The sequence below is a fragment of the Pristiophorus japonicus genome, chromosome 2 (genome assembly GCF_044704955.1).
Source record: "Pristiophorus japonicus isolate sPriJap1 chromosome 2, sPriJap1.hap1, whole genome shotgun sequence".
Taxonomy (NCBI): domain Eukaryota; kingdom Metazoa; phylum Chordata; class Chondrichthyes; family Pristiophoridae; genus Pristiophorus; species Pristiophorus japonicus.
This window is the reverse complement of record NC_091978.1, coordinates 101,057,679-101,079,685: the sequence shown is the minus strand read 5'-3', so window position 1 is coordinate 101,079,685 and position 22,007 is coordinate 101,057,679. Positions and strand designations below refer to the sequence as shown.

The 22,007-nt window shown below is 44.1% G+C and overlaps 1 protein-coding gene across 2 annotated transcripts in view; it reads right to left on the bottom strand.

Annotated features, from left to right (window-relative positions):
• slc14a2 (solute carrier family 14 member 2) overlaps positions 1–21,240 on the bottom strand; it is a 128,717-nt gene extending 107,477 nt beyond the window's left edge. Inside the window, exons 1-4 of one of the 2 annotated variants that reach the window (XM_070868420.1) lie at positions 21,217–21,240; positions 20,877–21,015; positions 15,731–15,920; positions 9,069–9,197 (exon numbers count right to left, since the gene is read on the bottom strand). In XM_070868420.1, coding sequence (XP_070724521.1) covers positions 9,069–9,197; positions 15,731–15,920; positions 20,877–21,015; positions 21,217–21,240 — 482 coding nt within the window. Of the gene's footprint in view, positions 1–9,068; positions 9,198–15,730; positions 15,921–20,876; positions 21,016–21,216 lie in introns of those variants that run through there. The other variant, XM_070868419.1, reaches the window with a different exon arrangement.
• Positions 21,241–22,007: the final 767 nt, after the last annotated feature.

Sequence of the window (22,007 nt, the reverse complement as noted above, 5' to 3'; positions counted from 1 at the left end):
GGGAGAGTCTGCGGGGAGAGAGAGGCTGGGGGAGAGTGTGAGAGGCTGGGGGAGACTGAGAGAGGCTGGGAGGAGAGAGAGAGGCTGGGGAGAGAGTGAGAGAGGCTGGGGGAGAGTGAGAGAGGCTGGGGGGAGAATCTGGGTGGAGAGAGAAGCTGGGGGAGAGAGAGAAACACAGGTGGCGAGGGGAAGGAATTGGGACGTGGCCGGGGGGGGGGGGGGGCGGGGGGGGGGGGTGGAGTGGGGAGATGGTGGAGAGAGACATGGGTGGGGGAAAGACGGATCACATTCTTCAAACCCCCTGCAAGGGACATCCAGATGTCACAAAATTGTCAATATTCACTTTATACCCAATAAACCTGTTAACAATCTGTACACAATGCCTGCCCCATCTATAGCGGGGTGAGAATGGGTCGGGTGAAGGATGCACTTGGACTGGGGTAAGGCACTTCGGCTCGGGGAGGGATGTACTTGGATTGGGGTAAGGCACTTTGGCTGGGGGAGGCATGCACTTGGACTAGGGTAAGGCACTTTGGCTGGGGGAGGCATGCACTTGGACTGGGGTAAGGCACTTTGGCTGGGGGAGGCATGACTTGGACTGGGGTAAGGCACTTTAGCTGGGGGAGGCATGGACTTGGACTGGGGTAAGGCACTTTGGCTGGGGGAGGCATGCACTTGGACTGGGGTAAGGCAATTTGGCTGGCCCTTGCTGTCTTCTGGGGAGCTCTGTCTCTGTCGCTTCAGGAAGTCAAAGTGGATCATTACAATTGGCAAAGTCAGTGAGACCTTGGGATGGGCAGTTCCAGGGTGTGGCTTATCCTCCAAAGGGACCAATCATAGACAAAGGGTGGAGCATGGTGGCCATTTTTGCAGTACAAATAAGCATGTCTGTAACCTTTTATGTGGCACTTTATCAAATGCCTTTTGGAAATCCAAATACACTGGTTCCCCTTTATCCACCCTGCTTGTTACATCCTCAAAGAACTCTAATAAAGTTGTCAAACACGATTTCCCTTTCATAAAACCATGTTGTCTCTGCTTGATTGTATTATGATTTTCTAAATGTCCTGCCACTACTTCCTTAGTAATGGATTCCAGCATTTTCCCAATGACAGATGTTAGTCTAACTGGCCTATAGTTTCCTGCTTTCTGGCTCCCTCCTTTCTTCAATAGGTGCGTTACATTTATAGTTTTCCAAACTGTTGGGACTTTTCCAGAATCTAGGGAATTTTGGAAGATTACAACCAATACATCCATTATCTCTGCAGCCACTTCTTTTAAGATGCTGGGATGCAGGCCATTAGGTCCAGGGGATCTGTCAGCCTTTAGTCCAATTAGTTTGCCTCGTACTTTTTCTCTGGTGATAATGATTGTGTTAATTTCCTCCCTCCCTTTTGTCCCCTGATTTCCAACTATTATTGGGATGCTTTGAGTGTCTTCTACCATGAAGTCAGATACAAAATATTTGTTCAAAGTCTCTGCAATTTCCCTGTTTCCCATTATTAATTTGCCAATCTCATCCTCTAAGGGACCAACATTTACTTTAGTTATTCTCTTCTCTTACCTGTTGTTATATTTCTTGCTAGTTTACTCTCATAATCTATTCTCTCCCTCTTTATTATTGTTTTAGTCATCCTTTTTGAATGATGGCCTCAACTCCACTTCCACGCCCGCTCCCCATAACCCTTGATTCCTTATCATTCAAAAAAGATTTTCCGAAGGCATCCTATAAGGTGCCACACAAGAGATTATTAAACCAAATTAGGGCACATGGGATTGGGGGCAACATACTAGCATTGATTGAGAATTGGTTAACGAACAGAAAACAGAGAGTAGGAATAAATGAGTCATTTTCGGGTTGGCAGGCTGGGTGCCACAAGGATCAGTGCTTGGAACTCAGCTATTCACAATCTATATCAATGATTTGGATGAGGGGACCAAATGTATTATATCCAAGTTTGCTTATGATACAAAGCTAGGTGGGAATGTAAGTTGTGAGGAGGATGCAAAGAGGCTTCAAGCGGATATAGACAGGCTAGTAAGTGGGCAACAACATGGCAAATGAAATATAATGTGGAGAAATGTGAAGTTATCTACATTGGTAGAAAAAATAGAAAAGCAGAATATTTTTTAAATGGTGAGAGCTTGTAAAATGTTGGTGTTCAGTGGGACTTGGGTGTTCTTGTACATGAATCACTGAAAGTTAACATGCAGGTATAGCAAGCAATTAAGAAAGCAAATGGTATGTTGGCCTTTATTACAAGGGGATTTGAGTATAAGAGTAAATACATCTTTTTTCAATTACATGGGGTCCTGGTGAGATTGCACCTAGAGTATTGTGTACAGTTTTGGTCTCCTTACCTAAGGAAGGATATACTTGCCATAGAAGGAGTGCAATGAAGGTTCACCAGACTGATTCCTGGGATGGGGAGATTGTCCAATGAGGAAAAATTGAGTAGATTTGGCCTATATTCTCGAGATTCAAGACAGAGATCGCTAGATTTTTAAATATTAAGGGAATCAAGAGATTTGGGAACAGTGCAGTAAAATGGAGTTGAGATAGACCATTATCGTATTGAATGGCGGAGCAGACTCGAGGGGCCGAATGGCCTGCTTCTGCTCCAATTCTTATGTTCTTAAGTTCCTTTGCTGGTTTCTAAAAGAATTCCCAATCTTCTGGCCTACCACTAATCTTTGCAACATTGTATGCCTTTTCTTTCAATTTGCTACCATCCTTAACTTCCTTAGTTAGCCATGGATGATTCATCCTTCTTGCTCAATGGAATATATCTTTGTTGAGAATTATAAAATATCTTCTTAAATGTCTGACACTGCTTATCTACCATCTGACCTTTCAATCTATTTTCCCAGTCCACTTTAGCTAACTCTGTCTTCATACTTTTGTTGTTGCCTTTACTTAGGTTTACCAAGGGTTACCAAGGCTGGGAACTCAACATCCAGGGGTATTCAATATTCAGGAAGAATAGACAGAAAGGAAAAGGAGGTAGGGTAGTGTGGCTGGTTAAAGAGAGATTAACACAAGAGTAAGGAAGGACATTAGCTTGGATGATGTGGAATCTGTATAGGTAGAGCTGCGGAACACCAAAAGGCAGAAAAAGCTAGTGGGAGTTGTGTACAGACCACCAATCAGTAGTAGTGAGGTTGGGGATGGCATCAAACAGGAAATTAGGGATGCGTGTAATAAAGGTACAGCAGTTATCATGGGTGACTTTAATCTACATGTAGATTGGGCTAACCAAACTGGTAGCAATACTGTGGAGGAGGATTTCCTGGTATGTAAGAGGGATGGTTTTCTAGACCAATATGTTGAGGAACTAACTAGAGAGCAGGCCATCCTAGACTGGGGTGTTGTGCAATGAGAGAGGATTAATTAGCAATCTTGTTGTGTGTGGCCCCTTGGGGAAGAGTGACCATAATATGGTAGAATTCTTCATTAAGATGGAGAGTGACACAGTTAATTCAGAGACTAGGGTCCTGAAATTACAGAAAGATAACTTTGATGGTATGAGACGTGAATTGGCTAGGATAGACTGGTGAATGGTACTTAAAGGGTTGACAGTGGATCGGCAATGGCAGACATTTAAAGATCACATGGATGAACTTCAACAATTGTACATCCCTGTCTGGAGTAAAAATAAAATGGGGAAGGTGGCTCAACCATGGCTAACAAGGGATAGTGTTAAATCCAAGGAAGAGGCATATAAATTGGCCAGAAAAAGCAGCAAGCCTGAGGACTGGGAGAAATTTAGAATTCAGCAGAGGAGGACAAAGGGTTTAATTAGGAGGGGAAAAATAGAGTACGAGAAGAAGCTTGCGGGGAACATAAAAACTGACTGCAAAAGCTTCTATAGATATGTGAAGAGAAAAAGATTAGTGAAGACAAATGTAGGTCACTTGCAATCAGAATCAAGTGAATTTATAATGAGGAACAAAGAAATGGCAGACCAATTGAACAAATACTTTGGTTCTGTCTTCACTAAGGAAGACACAAATAACCTTCCGGAAATATTAGGGGACCAAGGGTCTAGCAAGAAGGAGGAACTGAAGGAAATCCTTATTAGTCACTAAATTATATTAGAGAAATTGATGGGATTGAAGGCTGATACATCCCCAGAGCCTGATAATCTGCATCCCAGAGTACTTAAGGAAGTGACCCTAGAAATAGTGGATGCATTGGTGGTCATTTTCCAACATTCAATTCTGGATCAGTTCCTATGGATTGGAGGGTAGCTAATATAACCCCACTTTTTAAAAAGGGAGGGAGAGAGATAACACGGAATTATAGACTGGTTAGCCTGACATTGGTAGTGGGGAAAATGTTGGAATCAATGATTAAAGATGAAATAGCAGCGCATTTGGAAAGCAGTGACAGGATCGGTCCAAGTCAGCATGGATTTATGAAAGGGAAATCATGCTTGACAAATCTTCCAGAATTTTTTGAGGATGTAACTAGTAGAGTGGACAAGGGAGACCCAGTGGATATAGTGTATTTTGACTTTCAAAAGGCTTTTGACAAGGTCCCACATCAGAGATTAGTGTGCAAAATGAAAGCACATCATATTGGGGGTAATATATTGACGTGGATAGAGAACTGGTTGGCAGACAGGAAGCAAAGAGTCAGAATAAACGGGTCCTTTTCAGAATGACAGACAATTACCAGTGGGGTACCGCAAAGACCCTAGCTATTTACAATATACATTAATGATTTAGACGAAGGAATTGAATGTAATATTTCCAAGTTTGCAGATGACACTAAGCTGGGTGGTAGTGTGAGCTGTGAGGAGGATGCTAAGAGGCTGCAGGGTGACTTGGACAGGTTAGGTGAGTGGGCAAATGCATGGCAGATGCAGTATAATGTAGATAAATGTGAGGTTATCCACTTTGGTGGCAAAAACTGGAAGGTAGAATATGATCTGGCAGATTAGGGAAAGGGGAGGTGCAACAAGACCTTGGTTTCATAGTACATCAGTCATTGAAAGTTGGCATGCAGGTACAGCAGGCAGTGAAGAAGGCAAATGGCATGTTGGGCTCCAAAGCGAGAGGATTTGAGTATAGGAGCAGGGAGGTTTTATTACAGTTGTACAGGGCCTTGGTGAGGCCACACCTTGAATATTGTGTACAGTTTTAGTCTCCTAATCCGAGGAAGGACATTCTTGCTATTGAGGGAGTGCAGCCAAGGTTCACCAGACTGATTCCTAGGATGGCAGGACTGACATATGAAGAAAGACTGGATCAACTAGGCTTATAGTCACTGTAATTTAGCAGAATGAGAGGGGATCTCATAGAAACATATAAAATTCTGATGGATTGGACAGGTTAGATGCAGGAAGAATGTTCCCGATGTTGGGGAAGTGCAGAACCAGGGGTCACAGTCTAAGGATAAGGGGTAAGCCATTTAGGACTGAGATGAGGAGAAACTTCTTCACTCAGAGAATTGTGAACCTATGGAATTCTCTACCACTGAAAATTGTTGAGGCCAGTTTGTTAGATATATTCAAAAGGGAGTTAGATGTGGCCCTTATGGCTAAAGGGATCAAGGGGTATTGAGAGAAAGCAGGACTGGGGCATTAAAGTTGCATGATCAGCCATGATCATATTGAATGGTGGTGCAGGCTCGAAGGGCTGAATGGCCTACTCCTGCACCTATTTTCTATGTTTCTATGTTCTATGTTTCTATGTTAAGACACAAGTTTCAGACCCAAATTTCTCACCTTCAAGCTGAATGTGGAGTTATGATCGCTCTTCCCTAGAGGGTCCTTTACTATGAGATCCCTTCTCATTACACATTACCAGATCTAAAATAGTCTGCTCCCTGGTTGGTTTCGCAATGTATTGTTCTAAGGACCTGTCCCGAATACACTATGAACTCATCCTCAAAGCTATCTTTGCCAATTTGCTTTGTTCAATCTGTATGACGTTTAAAGTCATGCACGATTATTGCAGTGTCTCTCTTACAAGCCCCCATTATTTCTTGCTTTATACTTTGTCCTACAGTGTAATAAGAACATAAGAAGCAGGAACAGGAACTGGGGCAGAGAATTCCATAGATTTACAACCCTCTGAGAGAAGAAATTCCTCCTCATCTCAGTTTTAAATGGGCAGCCCCTTATTTTGAGACTATGCCACCTAGTTTTATTTTCACGTATAAGTGGAAATATCCTCTCTGCATCCACCTTGTCGAGCCCCTTCATTATATTACATGTTTCGATAAGGTCACCTCTCATTCTTCTGAATTCCAATGAGTATAGCCAACCCCCTCATCGCCGGAATCAACCTAGTGAACCTTCTCTGAACTGCCCTCAATGCAAGTATATCCTTCCTTAAATACGGAGAGCAAAACTGCACGTAATACTCCAGGTGTGGCCTCACCAATACCCTGTACAGTTGTAACAAGACTTCTCTGCTTTTATACTCTATCCCCCTTGCAATAAAGGCCAACATTCCATTTGCCTTCCTGATTACTTGCTGTACCTGCATACTAACTTTTTGTGCTGTGAAGGCTCTTACCTTCTCCTAAAAAAACACCCTAGTGTAACTAAACGTAATACAGCTGCAAGATTCTCTTATCCCTTCATTATATGTCGATATATTAGTGTACATTATTTTTTTTTTAAGTTTCCAAAATCTGAAGTTCTGTTCTCAGAATGTGGTTCCTATATTTAAATACTTCAACCACAATATTTACATAGTATGACAGATGAGGTAGTGAATTAGAGGCTTCCTTTTCTTGTCTCACCATGCAGTAGCATCCATATAGGATTTAAAAACTTTATAGATGTACATAAGAACATAAGAACATAAGAATTAGGAACAGGAGTAGGCCATCTAGCCCCTCGAGCCTGCTCCACCATTCAATAAGATTATGGCTGATCCGGCCGTGGACTCAGCTCCACTTACCCGCCCGCTCCCCATCACCCTTAATTCCCTTATTGGTTAAAAATCTATCTATCTGTGATTTGAATACATTCAATGAGCTAGCCTCAACTGCTTCCTTGGGCAGAGAGTTTCACAGATTCACAACCCTCTGGAAGAAGAAATTCCTTCTCAACTCGGTTTTAAATTGGCTCCCCCATATTTTGAGGCTGTGCCCCCTAGTTCTAGTCTCCCCGACCAGTGGAAACAACCTCTCTGCATCTTGTCTATCACTTTCATTATTTTAAATGTTTCTATAAGATCACCCCTCATCCTTCTGAACTCCAACGAGTAAAGACCCAGTCTACTCAATCTATCATCATAAGGTAACCCCCTCATCTCCGGAATCAGCCTAGTGAATCGTCTCTGTACCCCCTCCAAGGCTAGTATATCCTTCCTTAAGTAAGGTGACCAAAACTGCACGCAGTACTCCAGGTGCGACCTCACCAATACCCTGTACAGTTGCAGCAGGACCTCCCTGCTTTTGTACTCCATCCCTCTCGCAATGAAGGCCAACATTCCATTCGCCTTCCTGATTACCTGCTGCACCTGCAAATTAACTTTTTGGGATTCATGCACAAGGATCCCCAGGTGCCTCTGCACTGCAGCATGTTGTAATTTCTCCCCATTCAAATAATATTCCCTTTTACTGTTTTTTTTCAAGGTGGATGACCTCACATTTTCCGACATTGTATTCCATCTGCCAAACCTTAGCCCATTCGCTTAACCTATCTAAATCTCTTTGCAACCTCTCTGTGTCCTCTACACAACCCGCTTTCCGACTAATCTTTGTGTCATCTGAAAATTTTGTTACACTACACTCTGTCCCCTCCTCCAGGTCATCTATGTATATTGTAAACACTTGTGGTCCCAGCACCGACCCCTGTGGCACACCACTAACCACCGATTTGCAACCCGAAAAGGACCCATTTATCCCGACTCTCTGCTTTCTGTTAGCCAACCAATTCTCAATCCATGCTCATACATTTCCTCTGACTCCGCATACCTTTATCTTCTGCAGTAACCTTTTGTGTGGCACCTTATCGAATGCCTTTTGGAAATCTAAATACACCACATCCATCGGTACACCTCTATCCACCATGCTCGTTATATCCTCAAAGAATTCCAGTAAATTAGTTAAACATGATTTCCCCTTCATGAATCCATGTTGCGTCGACTTGATTGCACTATTCCTATCTAGATGTCCCGCTATTTCTTCCTTAATGATAGGTTCAAGCATTTTCCCCACTACAGATGTTAAATTAACCAGCCTATAGTTACCTGCCTTTTGTCTGCCCCCTTTTTTAAACAGAGGCGTTACATTAGCTGCTTTCCAATCCGCTAGTACCTCCCCAGAGTCCAGAGAACTTTGGTAGATTATAACGAATGTATCTGCTATAACTTCCACCATCTCTTTTAATACCCTGGGATGCATTTCATTAGGAACAGGGGACTTGTCTACCTTGAGTCCCATTAGCCTGTCCAGCACTACCCCCCTAGTGATGGTGATTATCTCAAGGTCCTCCCTTCCCACATTCCCGTCACCAGCAATTTTTGGCATGGTTTTTGTGTCTTCCACTGTGAAGACCGAAGCAAAATAATTATTTAAGGCCTCAGCCATTTCCACATTTCCCATTATTAAACCCCCCTTCTCATCTTCTAAGGGACCAACATTTACTTTAGTCACTCTTTTCCATTTTATATATCGGTAAAAGCTTTTACTATCTGTTTTTATGTTTTGTGCAAGTTTACTTTCGTCATCTATCTTTCCTTTCTTTATTGCTTTCTTAGTCATTCTTTGCTGTCGTTTAAAATTTTCCCAATCTTCTAGTTTCCCACTAACCTTGGCCACCTTATACGCATTGGTTTTTAATTTGATACTCTCCTTTATTTCTTTGGTTATCCACGGCTGCTTATCCCTTCTCTTTCCGCCTTTCCTTTTCACTGGAATATATTTTTGTTGAGCACTATGAAAGAGCTCCTTAAAAGTCCTCCACTGTTCCTCAATTCAAGTCATTCCTTTATTTTTGAAACATTCTTGGAAGTTTAAAAAGTTTGAATGTAGAATGTAATTATGTAAATAGTATTAGTGTAACTTCAATAAAATCAGAGTTGAAATAGATTTTTTAACATACCATGTCATCGACATGAGGATCACAGCTAGCAGCAACCACCAATACCAATCTCCTTTGTCACAAAACACAGCCATCAAAAGACCAACCAGGATGCCATTGTACCCGTAAAGCCCTGCTGCAATCGCGGGCCTAAAAAGATGGAAATAAAAAAAGACTAACATTTCGGCATGGAACTCTTTTCTGCATATATTTAAAGAATTAACAAAATTATTTTGTTTGCTTTGGGAATAGTCATGTCAAACAAATGCAACTATAAAATGAAAAAGTTAAATACCACAACACAGACAACAAGTGTATATGAGTATGAGCAGTTTATTTATTTTATTGTAAAATTTCAACACTGCTAATCATAAGGAACATCACAATAAGGCATAATCATAGAACAGTACTGCACAGAAGCACATTCGGCCTTAAGATACGGATCAGCCATGATCTAATTGAATTGTGGGCAGGCCCGAGGGGCTGAATGACGACTCCTGTTCAATTTTCCTTGTAAGCTTTGCAGCCACACAGAACTCCAGGGAGCCCGCACAGCCGGCTTGCCGGCTTTCCAATGCAAAAACTGCGCATGTGTGGTGTTTTGAATGGCCCACGCAAACCCTTAAAGGAACAACTCCTGTTCCGATGGGCCCAAGTTTCGGGCCGCGCCTAGAACGGCGCAGCTCCGACCTGGACGCCCGTTTTTCGTGCCCGAACGTGCGCCAAAAAAAACCTGCACATTCTCCGGCACCCTGCAGGTCCTTTGGAGCTCGGCGCTGCGCAGCACGAGCTGTGAGGGGCAGAGCCAGGTCCCTGCGCTGAAATCAGTGCTAGGACCTCTGCACAGGCGCACTACAGTGGGCGCGCATGTGCAGTAGCTCCAGGCACCCGAAACTGTGTGGGAGGGGCCCGAAGCACACCGCCCCTAGCCCTGGCCGAATGGCCTCACTGGGGCTGTGAGGATCAGGCTGCACCTCCCTCATCCAGCTCCTGCTCTGGCTCCAGCTGGCTCTCCCAACCCCCCACCCCCCGCCAGCTCCAGCTCCGACCCATCCCCCCCAAGCTCCTGCTCCGCTCCCCCCCACCCCCGGACCCCCCCCCAGTTCCCGCTCCGCTCCCCCCCGGACCCCCACCTCCCCCAGTTCCCGCTCCGCTCCCCCACGGACCTCCTGCTCCCGCTCCGACGACCCCCCCGCCTGCTCCCGCTTCCGCTCCGACGACCTCCCCCCGCCCCCCCCAGCTCCGGCTTCCCCCGGCCATCTACCTTGCTGGGGGCAGTCCCTGCCTGAAGTCTTGGGCCCGGCTTCTTCATGTCAGCCGGGCCCGTTCAGCCTCCTCCCTCTCCTCTCCCCTTCCCTCCCCTCTCCTCTCCCCTCCCTCCCTCTCTCTCCCCCTCCCTCCCTCTCCTCTCCCCCTCCCTCCCTCCCTCCCTCTCCCCCTCCCTCATTCTCCTCTCCCCTCCCCTCCCTCCCTCTCCTCTCCCCCTCCCTCCCTCCCTCCCTCTCCTCTCCCCCCCTCACTCACTCTCCTCTCCCCCTCCCTCCATCCCTCTCCTCCTCCCTCTCTCCTTCCCTCTCCTCTCCCCCTCCCTCCCTCTCCTCTCCCCCTCCCTCCCTCTCCTCCTCCCTCCCTCCCTCTCCTCTCCCCCTCCCTCCCTCCCTCTCCTCTCCCCCTCCCTCCCTCTCTCTCCTCTCCCCCTCCCTCCCTCCCTCCCTCTCCTCTCTCCCTCTCCCCCTCCCTCCCTCTCCTCTCCTCCTCCCTCCCTCCTTCCCTCTCCTCTCCCCCTCCCGCCCTCTCCTCTCCCCCTCCCTCCCTCCCTCTCCTCTCCCCCTCCCTCCCTCCCTCCTTCTCCTCTCCCCCCTCCCTCACTCACTCTCCTCTCCCCCTCCCTCCCCTCTCTCCCTCCCTATCCCTCCCTCTCCCCCCTCCCTCTCCCTCTTCCTCCCCTCCCTCTCCTCCCTCTCCCTCTCCCTCCCTCTCCCCACTCCTCCCTCTCCTCTCCCTCCTTGCCCCCTCCTCCCCCCTCCCTCCTCCCCTCGCTGTCAGAAACACATAGACACTGACAACAGAGAGAGAGAGACACTGACACTGACAGACAGAGAGTGAGAGAGAGACAGATAGACAGAGAGAGAGACACACACACTGGGGTGGTGCAGGTCCCAGCACGGTGTTGGAGGGCTCCCAGTGCTGCAGTCGGTAAGTAGAATTTTTTTTATTTATTGATTTTTTAATTTTTTTAATTTTTTATTAATTTTTTTTGATTGATTTATTGGTTGATTTATTGATGTATTTATCATTTATTATTGATGATGGCTCTTTATTTGTAAAACTGAAGTGTTTAATGTTTGTAAACTTCCCTTTAAACCACCCCTCACCCATTCCCTACGTCTGATTTGTAACCTACGCCTGATTTTCTAAGTGTAGGCAAGGTTTTTCTGAGCGTACAAAAATCTACACTTACTCCATTCTAAGTTAGTTTGGAGTAAGTTTTCACTGCCTAAACTTTCAAAACGGGCAGAAGTGGCCGGACACGCCCCCTTTTGGAAAAAAAACTCTGTTCCAAACTGAAACTGTTCTAACTGACTAGAACTGGAGCAAACTAATTGCCGAGAATTGCAATTTCTAAGATACTCCATTCTAAACTAGTTGCTCCAAAAAAACAGGAGCAACTCAGGCCGAAACTTGGCCCCATTGTTCCTAATGCGGTTCTCCCCAAATTCCTGAAGACTATTTTGGGGAGAAGTTGTACATGCTGTTGATTTTGGTACACAGAATCTGCATTCATTTTTTTTTCTAATGCTCACACAGAAATAAAATTCTCGACTTAATTATTTTTTCTTTACAGTAACTATTATATACATTGAAAAGGTATTTTAGATTTCAAGTCTACAATATGTTAAATGCTATATGATTGTTAATCCTGTGTTCCAGTGGCCAGATTAGAAGTAGAGGAGTAACTACCTTTATAGGGCACTGTTGACACTGAAGTCACCATAGGTGGCAATTGTATAATACGTTGGGGAGGAATTTTAACCCTCCCAAAATGAGTGGGTTTGGGTCACGTGGGATGTTAAAATGTTTTCAATCTCAAAGTCGAACCCAACCTGCCTCAAGCCAGCCCACTTCTGGTTTTAATGGAGATGGGATGAGGGAGGGTGGGGGGTGGGGGGTGGGGGGGGGAGCCGGGGGCAAGTAACTAACCCATACCCAGGAGGTGGGTTGATCATTAAAATAATTTAATGAGGCTGCGTGCCACACATTTTACCTCCATTTTAAATATTCCGCTGGCCGGCCGCGTTTCCCTTGTCTCGGGAAACCTGGTAGCTGAAGGGAGGTGAGGACGGCTAGTTACAGCAGGTAACTGCCTTTCCAGCACTGTTTGTGGGCCAGGAGGAGAAGGAGTGCTTCCCCAGCTGACAAAGCTAATCTGTTTCTCCCCTATGATCAGCTGTTCCCCCTGCCCCCACGATCCGAGCCCACCCCCCTCCCTGCCCCAAGCCACAAGGTTGGGGACAGCATCAAACAAGAAATTAGGGACGCATGCAATAAAGGTACAGCAGTTATCATGGGTGACTTTAATCTACGTATTGATTGGGCTAACCAAACTGGTAGCAATGCGGTGGAAGAGGAGTTCCTGGAGTGTGTTAGGGATGGTTTTCTAGACCAAAATGTCGAGGAACCAACTAGGGAGCTGGCCATCCTAGACTGGGTGATGTGTAATGAGAAAGGACTAATTAGCAATCTTGTTGTGCGAGGCCCCTTGGGGAAGAGTGACCATAACATGGAAGAATTCTTCATTAAGATGGAGAGTGACACAGTTAATTCAGAAACTAGGGTCCTGAACTTAAGGAAAGGCAACTTCTATGGTTTGAGGCGTGAATTGGCTAGAATAGACTGGCAAATGATACTTAAAGGGTTGACGGTGGATAGGCAATGGCAAACATTTAAAGATCAAATGGATGAACTTCAACAATTGTACATCCCTGTCTGGAATAAAAATAAAACGGGGAAGGTGGCTCAACCGTGGCTAACAAGGGAAATTAAGGATAGTGTTAAATCCAAGGAAGAGGCATATAAATTGGCCAGAAAAAGCAACAAACCTGAGGACTGAGAGAAATTTAGAATTCAGCAGAGGAGGACAAAGGGTTTAATTAGGAGGGGGAAAATAGAGTACGAGAAGAAGCTTGCGGGGAACATAAAAACTGACTGCAAAAGCTTCTATAGATATGTGAAGAGAAAAAGATTAGTGAAGACAAACGTAGGTCCCTTGCAGTCGGATTCATGTGAATTTATAATGGGGAACAAAGAAATGGTAGACCAATTGAACAAATACTTTGGTTCCGTCTTCACGAAGGAAGACACAAATAACCTTCCGGAAGTACTAGGGGACCGAGGGTCTAGTGAGAAGGAGGAACTGAAGGATATTGTGTTAGGGAAATTGATGGGATTGAAGGCTGATAAATCCCCGGGGCCTGATAGTCTGCATCCCAGAGTACTTAAGGAAGTGGCCCTAGAAATAGTGGATGCATTGGTGATCATTTTCCAACAGGCTATCGACTCTGGATCAGTTCCTATGGACTGGAGGGTAGCTAATGTAACACCACTTTTTAAAAAGATAGCGTGTAATTATAGACCGGTTAGCCTGACATCAGTAGTGGAGAAAATGTTGGAATCAATTATTAAGGATGAAATAGCAGCGCATTTGGAAAGCAATGACAGGATCGGTCCAAGTCAGCATGGATTTATGAAAGGGAAATCATGCTTGACAAATCTTCTGGAATTTTTTGAGGATGTAACTAGAAAAGTGGACAAGGGAGAACCAGTGGATGTGTTGTATTTGGACTTTCAAAAGGCTTTTGACAAGGTCCCACACAAGAGATTGGTGTGCAAAATCAAAGCACATGGTATTGGGGGTAATATACTGACGTGTATAGAGAACTGGTTGGCAGACTGGAAGCAGAGAGTCGGGATAAACGGGGCCTTTTCGGAATGGCAGGCAGTGACGAGTGGAGTGCCGCAGGGCTCAGTGCTCGGACCCCAGCTCTTTACAATATACACCAATGATTTGGATGAAGGAATTGAGTGTAATATCTCCAAGTTTGCAGATGACACTAAGCTGGATGGTGGTGTGAGCTGTGAGGAGGACGCTAGGAGACTGCAGAGTGACTTGGACAGGTTAGGTGAGTGGGAAAATGCATGGCAGATGCAGTATAATGTGGATAAATGTGAGGTTATCCACTTTGGGGGCAAAAACGCGAAGACAGAATATTATCTGAATGGCGGCAGATTAGGAAAAGGGGAGGTGCAACGAGACCTGGGTGTCATGGTTCATCAGTCTTTGAAAGTTGGCATAAAGATACAGCAGGCGGTGAAGGTGGCAAATGGTATGTTGGCCTTCATAGCTAGGGGGTTTGTGTATAGGAACAGGGAGATCTTGCTGCAGTAGTACAGGGCCTTGGTGAGGCCTCACCTGGAATATTGTGTTCAGTTTTGGTCTCCTAATCTGAGGAAGGACGTTCTTGCTATTGAGGAAGTGCAGCGAAAGTTCACCAGACTGATTCCCGGGATGGCTGGACTGACATATGAGGAGAGACTGGATCAACCGGCCCTTTATACATTATAGTTTAGAAGGATGAGAGGGGATCTCATAGAAACATAGAAACATAGAAACATAGAAAATAGGTGCAGGAGTAGGCCATTCGGCCCTTCTAGCCTGCACCGCCATTCAATGAGTTCATGGCTGAAACATATAAGATTCTGACAGGACGGGACAGGTTCGATGCGGGTAGAATGTTCCCGATGTTGGGGAAGTCCAGAACCAGGGGACACAGTTTTAGGATAAGGGGTAGGCCATTTAGGACTGAGATGAGGAGAAACTTCTTCACTCAGAGAGTTGTTAACCTGTGGAATTCCCTGCCGCAGAGAGTTGTTGATGCCAGTTCATTGGATATATTCAAGAAGGAGTTAGATATGGCCCTTACGGCTAAGGGAATCAAGGGGTATGGAGAGAAAGTAGGAAAGGGGTACTGAGGGAATGATCAGCCATAATCTTATTGAATGGTGGTGCAGGCTCGAAGGGCCGAATGGTCTACTCCTGCACCTATTTTCTATGGTTCTATATTTCTAATGTCCCCCTGAGCCACGATCTCTCCACAATCCTTCCGATCTCTTCCCCCTGACCCTTCAGCTCCAGCACTCACCTCCGGCTTCCCCCACCCCGACGTACAATCTCCCCCGCCCCTGGCCCTTCCGATCCCTCCCTCCCTTCTCTCCGATTCCCGGCTGCAGCCTGGTGCCGAACCGATTCAGCAGGACCTGAGGGAAACCAGTTCTTCCAGGTTTCCCGAATGCAAAACTGCCCCCCTCCCGCATCCCAGTAAATATTGTGGCCGTTCACTCTGTTTCCTCTTAAGCCCTGAAATGCTAGTTGTTGCTTAGTGGATGCTTGAATGTGGCCCATAGGTTACCACACTTTCTCTTTATCATTCAAAGTGGCAAGATCTTGCATTAAACAAGACTGTTAAATTGTAACCTTCGTGAGCATGCAGAACAAGAAATTTGAAACATTTTTGAGATACAAATAAGTTGCTAATGGCACAATTAAAATGTTCAGACTGCCATTTTGGATTAATTTTTGCAAGAAAATGTTGAAAATCTAATGTATATTAACACAGCACATTTACCTGTTCTGACTGAGCATAAGTGCTGCCAGAGTTGAGAACACTGTTCCCACGAAGCCATTCAGTGCCCACCATGGATTCTGTACAATCAGCCCGACCAAAATAATAAGCCCGCTCAGTGGGTTGTTGACAAACATCACCTGAGCGGTACCACGTAAGATCCAGTCAATAAATTGAAGAATAATGTTCTGTTCTGCAATGTTGTCAGAAAAAGGTATATAACTGTTCAAAGATTATGAATTATGCATGTTCCCCATGCAAAAGAGTGAGCAACAGGCCTATAAATTAATTGCAGATTTTGGAAAGTGCCAAGCAGTTTGCAAATGTCATTTGAATCCTAAAAGTAGATCATAACCTTATTATTCAAAAGCAAGCATTTGGCGTAATAACACACACTGATCTGATTTATTTTTATAAAGTGGATCTCCAATAGCATTGCTCATGGTAAATCCGATGATCCACTGTTTTATAATGACAAGAACATTTACGCCATGTATTAATACAATGTTTTAATCTGCTGCTAAGGTGGAACTATGCTATGGTAACCTTTCCCTTTAAGCCCCAAAAGTCTAAATGCTATAGTAAATACAACTTGAAGTAATTCAGAGTTCCATTGTTGTACGGTGATGGGACTTTGCAGACAGACCATATACAATCTATCCTACTATAGGGCCCAACTTTGGCCATGACTTGCATTTGTTTTTTTGGAGTGAGTTGTTTTTTCTGGCGTAAGTTAAAAAATGCCATTTTCCCCAAAAAATTTGCTCCAGAGTAAGTCAGTTAGGTACGATTGTTTCTAGGTTAGTTTTTTTTCAAAAGGGGGCGTTCCCAGACACTTACGCCAGTTTTGGCCATTTATGCCACTTTGGCCAGCAAAAACTTTCCCCAAATCGACTTAGGTCAGCGTATGTGCGCAGCTCTGAAAAACCTTGCGTGCAGTGAAGAAAAAGTGCACATTCGGCAGACATTAGGGCAGGGATAGGGGAAGGAAGGGAATTGGAGAGGACCTCAACAACCAAGCACCAAATATTGCAAGGAAAAGCTCAAACAATTAAAATACTAATAAAAATGAAGTAAATCCTACCGGAGAAATGCGAGCTGCTGGCTGCGATGTCACAGGGGGGCGGGTGGTAGCCAGGGGGAGAGAGAGAGATGCTGGTATACAAAACACTCTTTCTCTCCCCCCCCAAAACTCTCCTCCTTCCCCCCCTCCCAATACACTCTCTCTCTCCTCCCCCCCCATACACTCTTTCTCCCCCCCCCCGCCAAAACTCTCCTCCTTCCCCGCCCCCCCCACCCCAAATCAAAACTCTCAAGCATAACCAATAAATAAAAAATAAAACCGAAGTCCTACCTCGCCCGGGAACTCAGCGGGCCGACTGGCCCGTGCGGGAGGTCACTCGCCGGGGATAGGGTGGGGCGAGATCGGGGCATCCCTTTGGCCGGGGATAGGGGCTGCAAGCATCGGGTCCTGCTCACAGCCCGCAGGACATGCTGGGAGGACAGGAGCATGTGCACAGACTTCACTGCACATGCGCACAGGTGCCGGCAGTGTTTTTGATGCTGGCCTGTTGCTCCGCCCCCGCTTCGGAATGCACTGCACGCCAGGACTGCAGAGACTCCATAGAGCAGCCAGGATGGGGCCCCTTTTTCCCGGTGCCCTTTCCAGCGCGCAAAGTCGGCGCACTGAAAAAAGAGGTTGGACAAAGTTGGGTGCATAGACTCTACTCTGCTTATTTAACTTTCTGATAGCTCTGAAAACTTATTTCCAAAAAGATCTGGGATTGTTCTCCTCAGAGCAAGGTTAAGGGGAGACTTAATAAAGGTATTTAAAATTATGAGGGGTTTTGATAGAGTAGACAAAGAGAAACTGTTTCCACTGGCAGGAGGGTCGGTAACCAGAGGACACAGATTTAAGGTCATTGGCAAAAATGTCAGGGGAGATAAGGAGAATATTTTTACTCAGTGAGTTGTTATGATCTGATATGCACTGCCTGAAAGGTTCATAGAAGCAGATTCAATAGTAAATTTCAAAAAGGAATTGGATAAAAAGAAAAAAATTCAGGGCTTTGGGGAAAGAGAAGTGGAGTGGGACTAATTGGTAGCTCTTTTAGAAAGCTGGCACAGGCACGATGGGCTGAATGGTCTTTTGTGGTGTATGATTCTATGATCAGAGGGGAACTCTAAAACACCCGTCCTCACACTTTCATTGTTCAACTTTGGCTGGCGAGTTTCTATAATCCTAATATTATCAAAGATATGTGTGAGTGTAAGGACCTTAAATGAGAAAAATAGATTACAGGCAGAATTAGAAATGATGGGGAAATTGGCTCGCATCTGGTAGATGTTATTTAATATAGAGAAATGAAGTGTTGTGTACATGACTAGGGCCTACACCAATCATGTGAGCATGATGCAGGATTGCTTGCTCAAGGCTGCTGAGCAGGAGAAAGGCTTAAGTGTTATAGTGCATGAATCTCAGCTGATTCATGACCGGTGCTGCGAGGCCATTGCAAAAGCAAAAAGTGTTCGGATGTATTATCAGTATGATTAAATATCAAGCAAAAAATACTATATTGTCTTTTTACAAGGCCTTGATTAGGCCTCATTTAGTATACTGTGCCCAGTGTTGGTCTCCTCACATGATGGTTGATATGGTGTCCCTGGAAAGGTTCATAGGAGGGCCACTAGACTGATACCTAGCTTTAATGCTCTTTATTACCACAGTAGGCTTAAAAGCTGTCGACTTTGAGGACATTTGATTGAGATCTTTAAACTAATGAAATAATTAAATTTAATCCATGTGGATAGGCTAGATAGGTTAGGGAAGACTAGCGGACATGATTATAAGTTACATAAGGATAAAACTATTTAGAGGTACTTCTTTTCACAGAGAGTTGTTGACCTATGGAATAAGTTACCTACACATGTAATGAGTATGGATTGGCTGCAAGCATTCAAAATGGACATGGATGAGTTCCTGAATGTGACCAACATAACTACATATAGAAGGTAAGGAGGCATTGGGGAACATGTCTCCCAGTCAACATGGTTTGGAACTTTTTTGATTACCTTCAGAGGTCGGAGAGGAATTTCCCAAAGTTTTTTTCCTAAATTGGCTTAAGGCTTTTTCTCTTTGTCTCGTCCAGGAGATTGCATGGCTATTCAAATTGGTGAAGGTTGGTGGAATGGCGATCATTGTGTCATCTGCTTCCATCTCTGTAATGTTGCCCATCTCCGACTCTGCCCTAGCTTATCTGCTGCTGAAACCATCATCCATTCTTTTGTTACCTCCAGACTCAATTACTCCAAAGCTCTCCTAGTTGGCCTCCCATCTTCCACCTTCCATAAACATGAGCTCATCCAAATCTCTGCTGCCCGTGTTCTAACTGGCAGCAAGTCCCATTTACCCTTCACCCCTGTGTTTTCTGACCTACATTGCTCCAGTGCCACCATTGCCTCAATTTAAAAATTCTCATGCTTGTGTTCAAATATCTCCATGGCCTTGCGCTTCCCTATTTATGTAACTTCCTCCAGCCCTACAATCCTCCAAGACTCTGTGCATCCCCTATTTATTTTGCTCCACCATTGGTGGCCACATCGTTAACCATCTAGGCCTTCAGCTCTGGAATTCCCTCACCAAACCTCTCTCTCTCTCCACCTCCTTTAAGACTTTCAAAACCTACTTCTTTGACCAAACTTTCTCACCTCTCCTAATATCTCCTTCTTTGGCTTGGCATCAATATTTGTCTTATTATGCTCTTGTGAAGCATATTGGGACATTTTCCTATATTAAAATATTGAGGAGAAAATTGCGGTCAGAGGCTTCCATTGTACGAACGCCTCTGACCCGAAAAAAGTCTACAAAAGTACCTGGTGGTCCCGGAGGAACGTAGGATCCCGGTCAGAGGCCTAGATTCACTGCGCAGCGCATGGGGAGATGTCTTTCAAGCTGGAGTCATGTGGGCCTGGACCACCAATCACTATGCAGAATTCTCATTGATAAAAATGGGAACTCCGTTTGTACGAGTTCTCATTACTATCAATGAGAAAAAACCCTAAAATACCAAAACACAGCATAATAAATAAAACACTTCACATATTTAAAAATTAATTGAAATTAAATATAATTAAATGTTTTAGAAAAGATATATATTTTTTGGAATTTTTTAAAATGTGTTTAACTAATGTTAAAAATAAACTTACCTTAATGGATAGGATTTTTTATATAAAAATGAGAGTTTAAATTTAATTTTTATATGTTTTAAAACTCTTACGCTAGTAAAAGTGAGCTATACACCTACTTTCACCAGGCGTAAAAGTCTGAAGGACATTCGCTGGGCATGAGTTGGGAAAATAGCCCAATCTCTCCTGCGCGGATGTCCTTCTCCCGGGGGTGTGGAGGATCTGTCTTTAGAAATCTTGACAGATCGCAAAAGTCGTTTTTTGTCGCATGCGCATCGTGCCCTGAAATTCGGCTTTTGCGAGGCCTCGCCGGGTCCGTGCAGGCTTCGTACAGACCAGGTGAGGCCGGAACTTTCAGCCCATTATAGAAATGCAGGCTGTTGTTGTTAAAATGGAAGCCAGAGAAATGTTTTATTGAAATTTTACAGAATGAAAGAACAGAAGAAAACATGAAGCAAGAAATGCCATTGAGTTTATCAAGCACCTTCCTTCCACAGACCATGTGCAATCTGCTTAATTTTGATGCTATCCAAATCATTTCATCTCTTGAAGAAAGATTCTGTCAAGTTTCCATGTTTCTAAGCAAAACTCCGGAATTATCTAACTTAAATACTACATTATTTATTTGTGATCATGTCCTTGGACTAACATTTCCAAGTCTTATCAGTTCAGGGACCATTGCATCCTACACAATATTCAAGAATCTCAAAATGTACTTATCCTTATAACTCTCAATCCTGTTTCTAACTAGATAGTCTTCCAGCTATTTTGAAGATGTTTATCGACAAGACAATAACTGCTTTAGCTAGCATATCTATTGTGCATATACATAGGTCTATTTAGATTGCTTTACCAGTCCCTCTGAAGTGAATCTTTGTCTTCCTTCACCCACTGGATATTTAAAATTATTTTCTTACAATGTTGACATGCTTCCATGAAAATAAATTTCCGCCGACTCACTTACGTTTGAGCCAGTAACCAAATTCACTCATATCACCAGACAAATAGCCCATTCCTTTGAAAAAGGTTTCCTTGAAATTATCTGGTTTCAGGATTAATATTTCTTCACGAATTGTTGCTTTCTTCTGCTCCATGAATGGATTCTGCTCCTCACAGCATTAAAAGAAAATCAAGCTGCTTTACATTGTTTAAAATCAAAATCAAAACTAAATCATGATTGCAATTTGATGTTAACTGTATATATCAAGCACTTTCTACATAACAAAAGCAGGGAAATAAATCTCACTCAAATAAAGTCAGGCAATTGATCTTAAAATGCAACCCAGATGCAAAACTACACTTACCTGTATAGTTTCAGATTCAAACATTCAAGATGTTCTTGTCTTCACTGGTTTAGGTAAACTGCAAGCAATGGGCTAATGCTTTTATGTAGCAGAAGTGCAATGTACACAATTTGAAAACAGATTGTAATCAAGATTGTATTACTAGTTTGAATAATTTTGTTTAATGAGCTTGTAATTGCATTGCCTAGGGTATTCTGTGCATGTGATGAAATATTTTACTTTCTTATCGATCAATAAATTACTTATGAAAAATTTACTGAAATTAGTAATTTGGGACAATGGAAAGTTACGGTGGCTTTGCTCCAGGAGCCAACAAGATGTGTGCTTTGATTCCAAGTCTCTGATAGAGCATCAGAAACCCTCATCTTACCAATTAAGATAAACTACTCAGCAGGTTTAAGTCATCACCTAACTAGTAATCCGTTCTTCCTGGCAGACAAAAAAGAACGCATTTATATAGCACCTTTCATGTCCTCAGGAAATTCCAAAGTGCTTCATAGCCAATGGAGTGCTTTCGAAGTGCAATCACGGTTGTAATGTAAACAACCACAGCAATCAATTTGCCCACAATGGGGATGAAATTAGTCTTCGACAAAAGTGCAAAATTGCCGATTTTACACTGCATCTGATTTTCTATTCACCAAAGATCAACTTAGTCCCCAAAAGGTTCCATAAACAACAATGTGATAAATGACCAGATGATGGGTAGATCCTCTACTTTTGAGCTTATCACCCAAAAATGGGCGTTATTTCCTGCGTGGACGGTAAAAATGGGTTTTCAGATCGCTGGC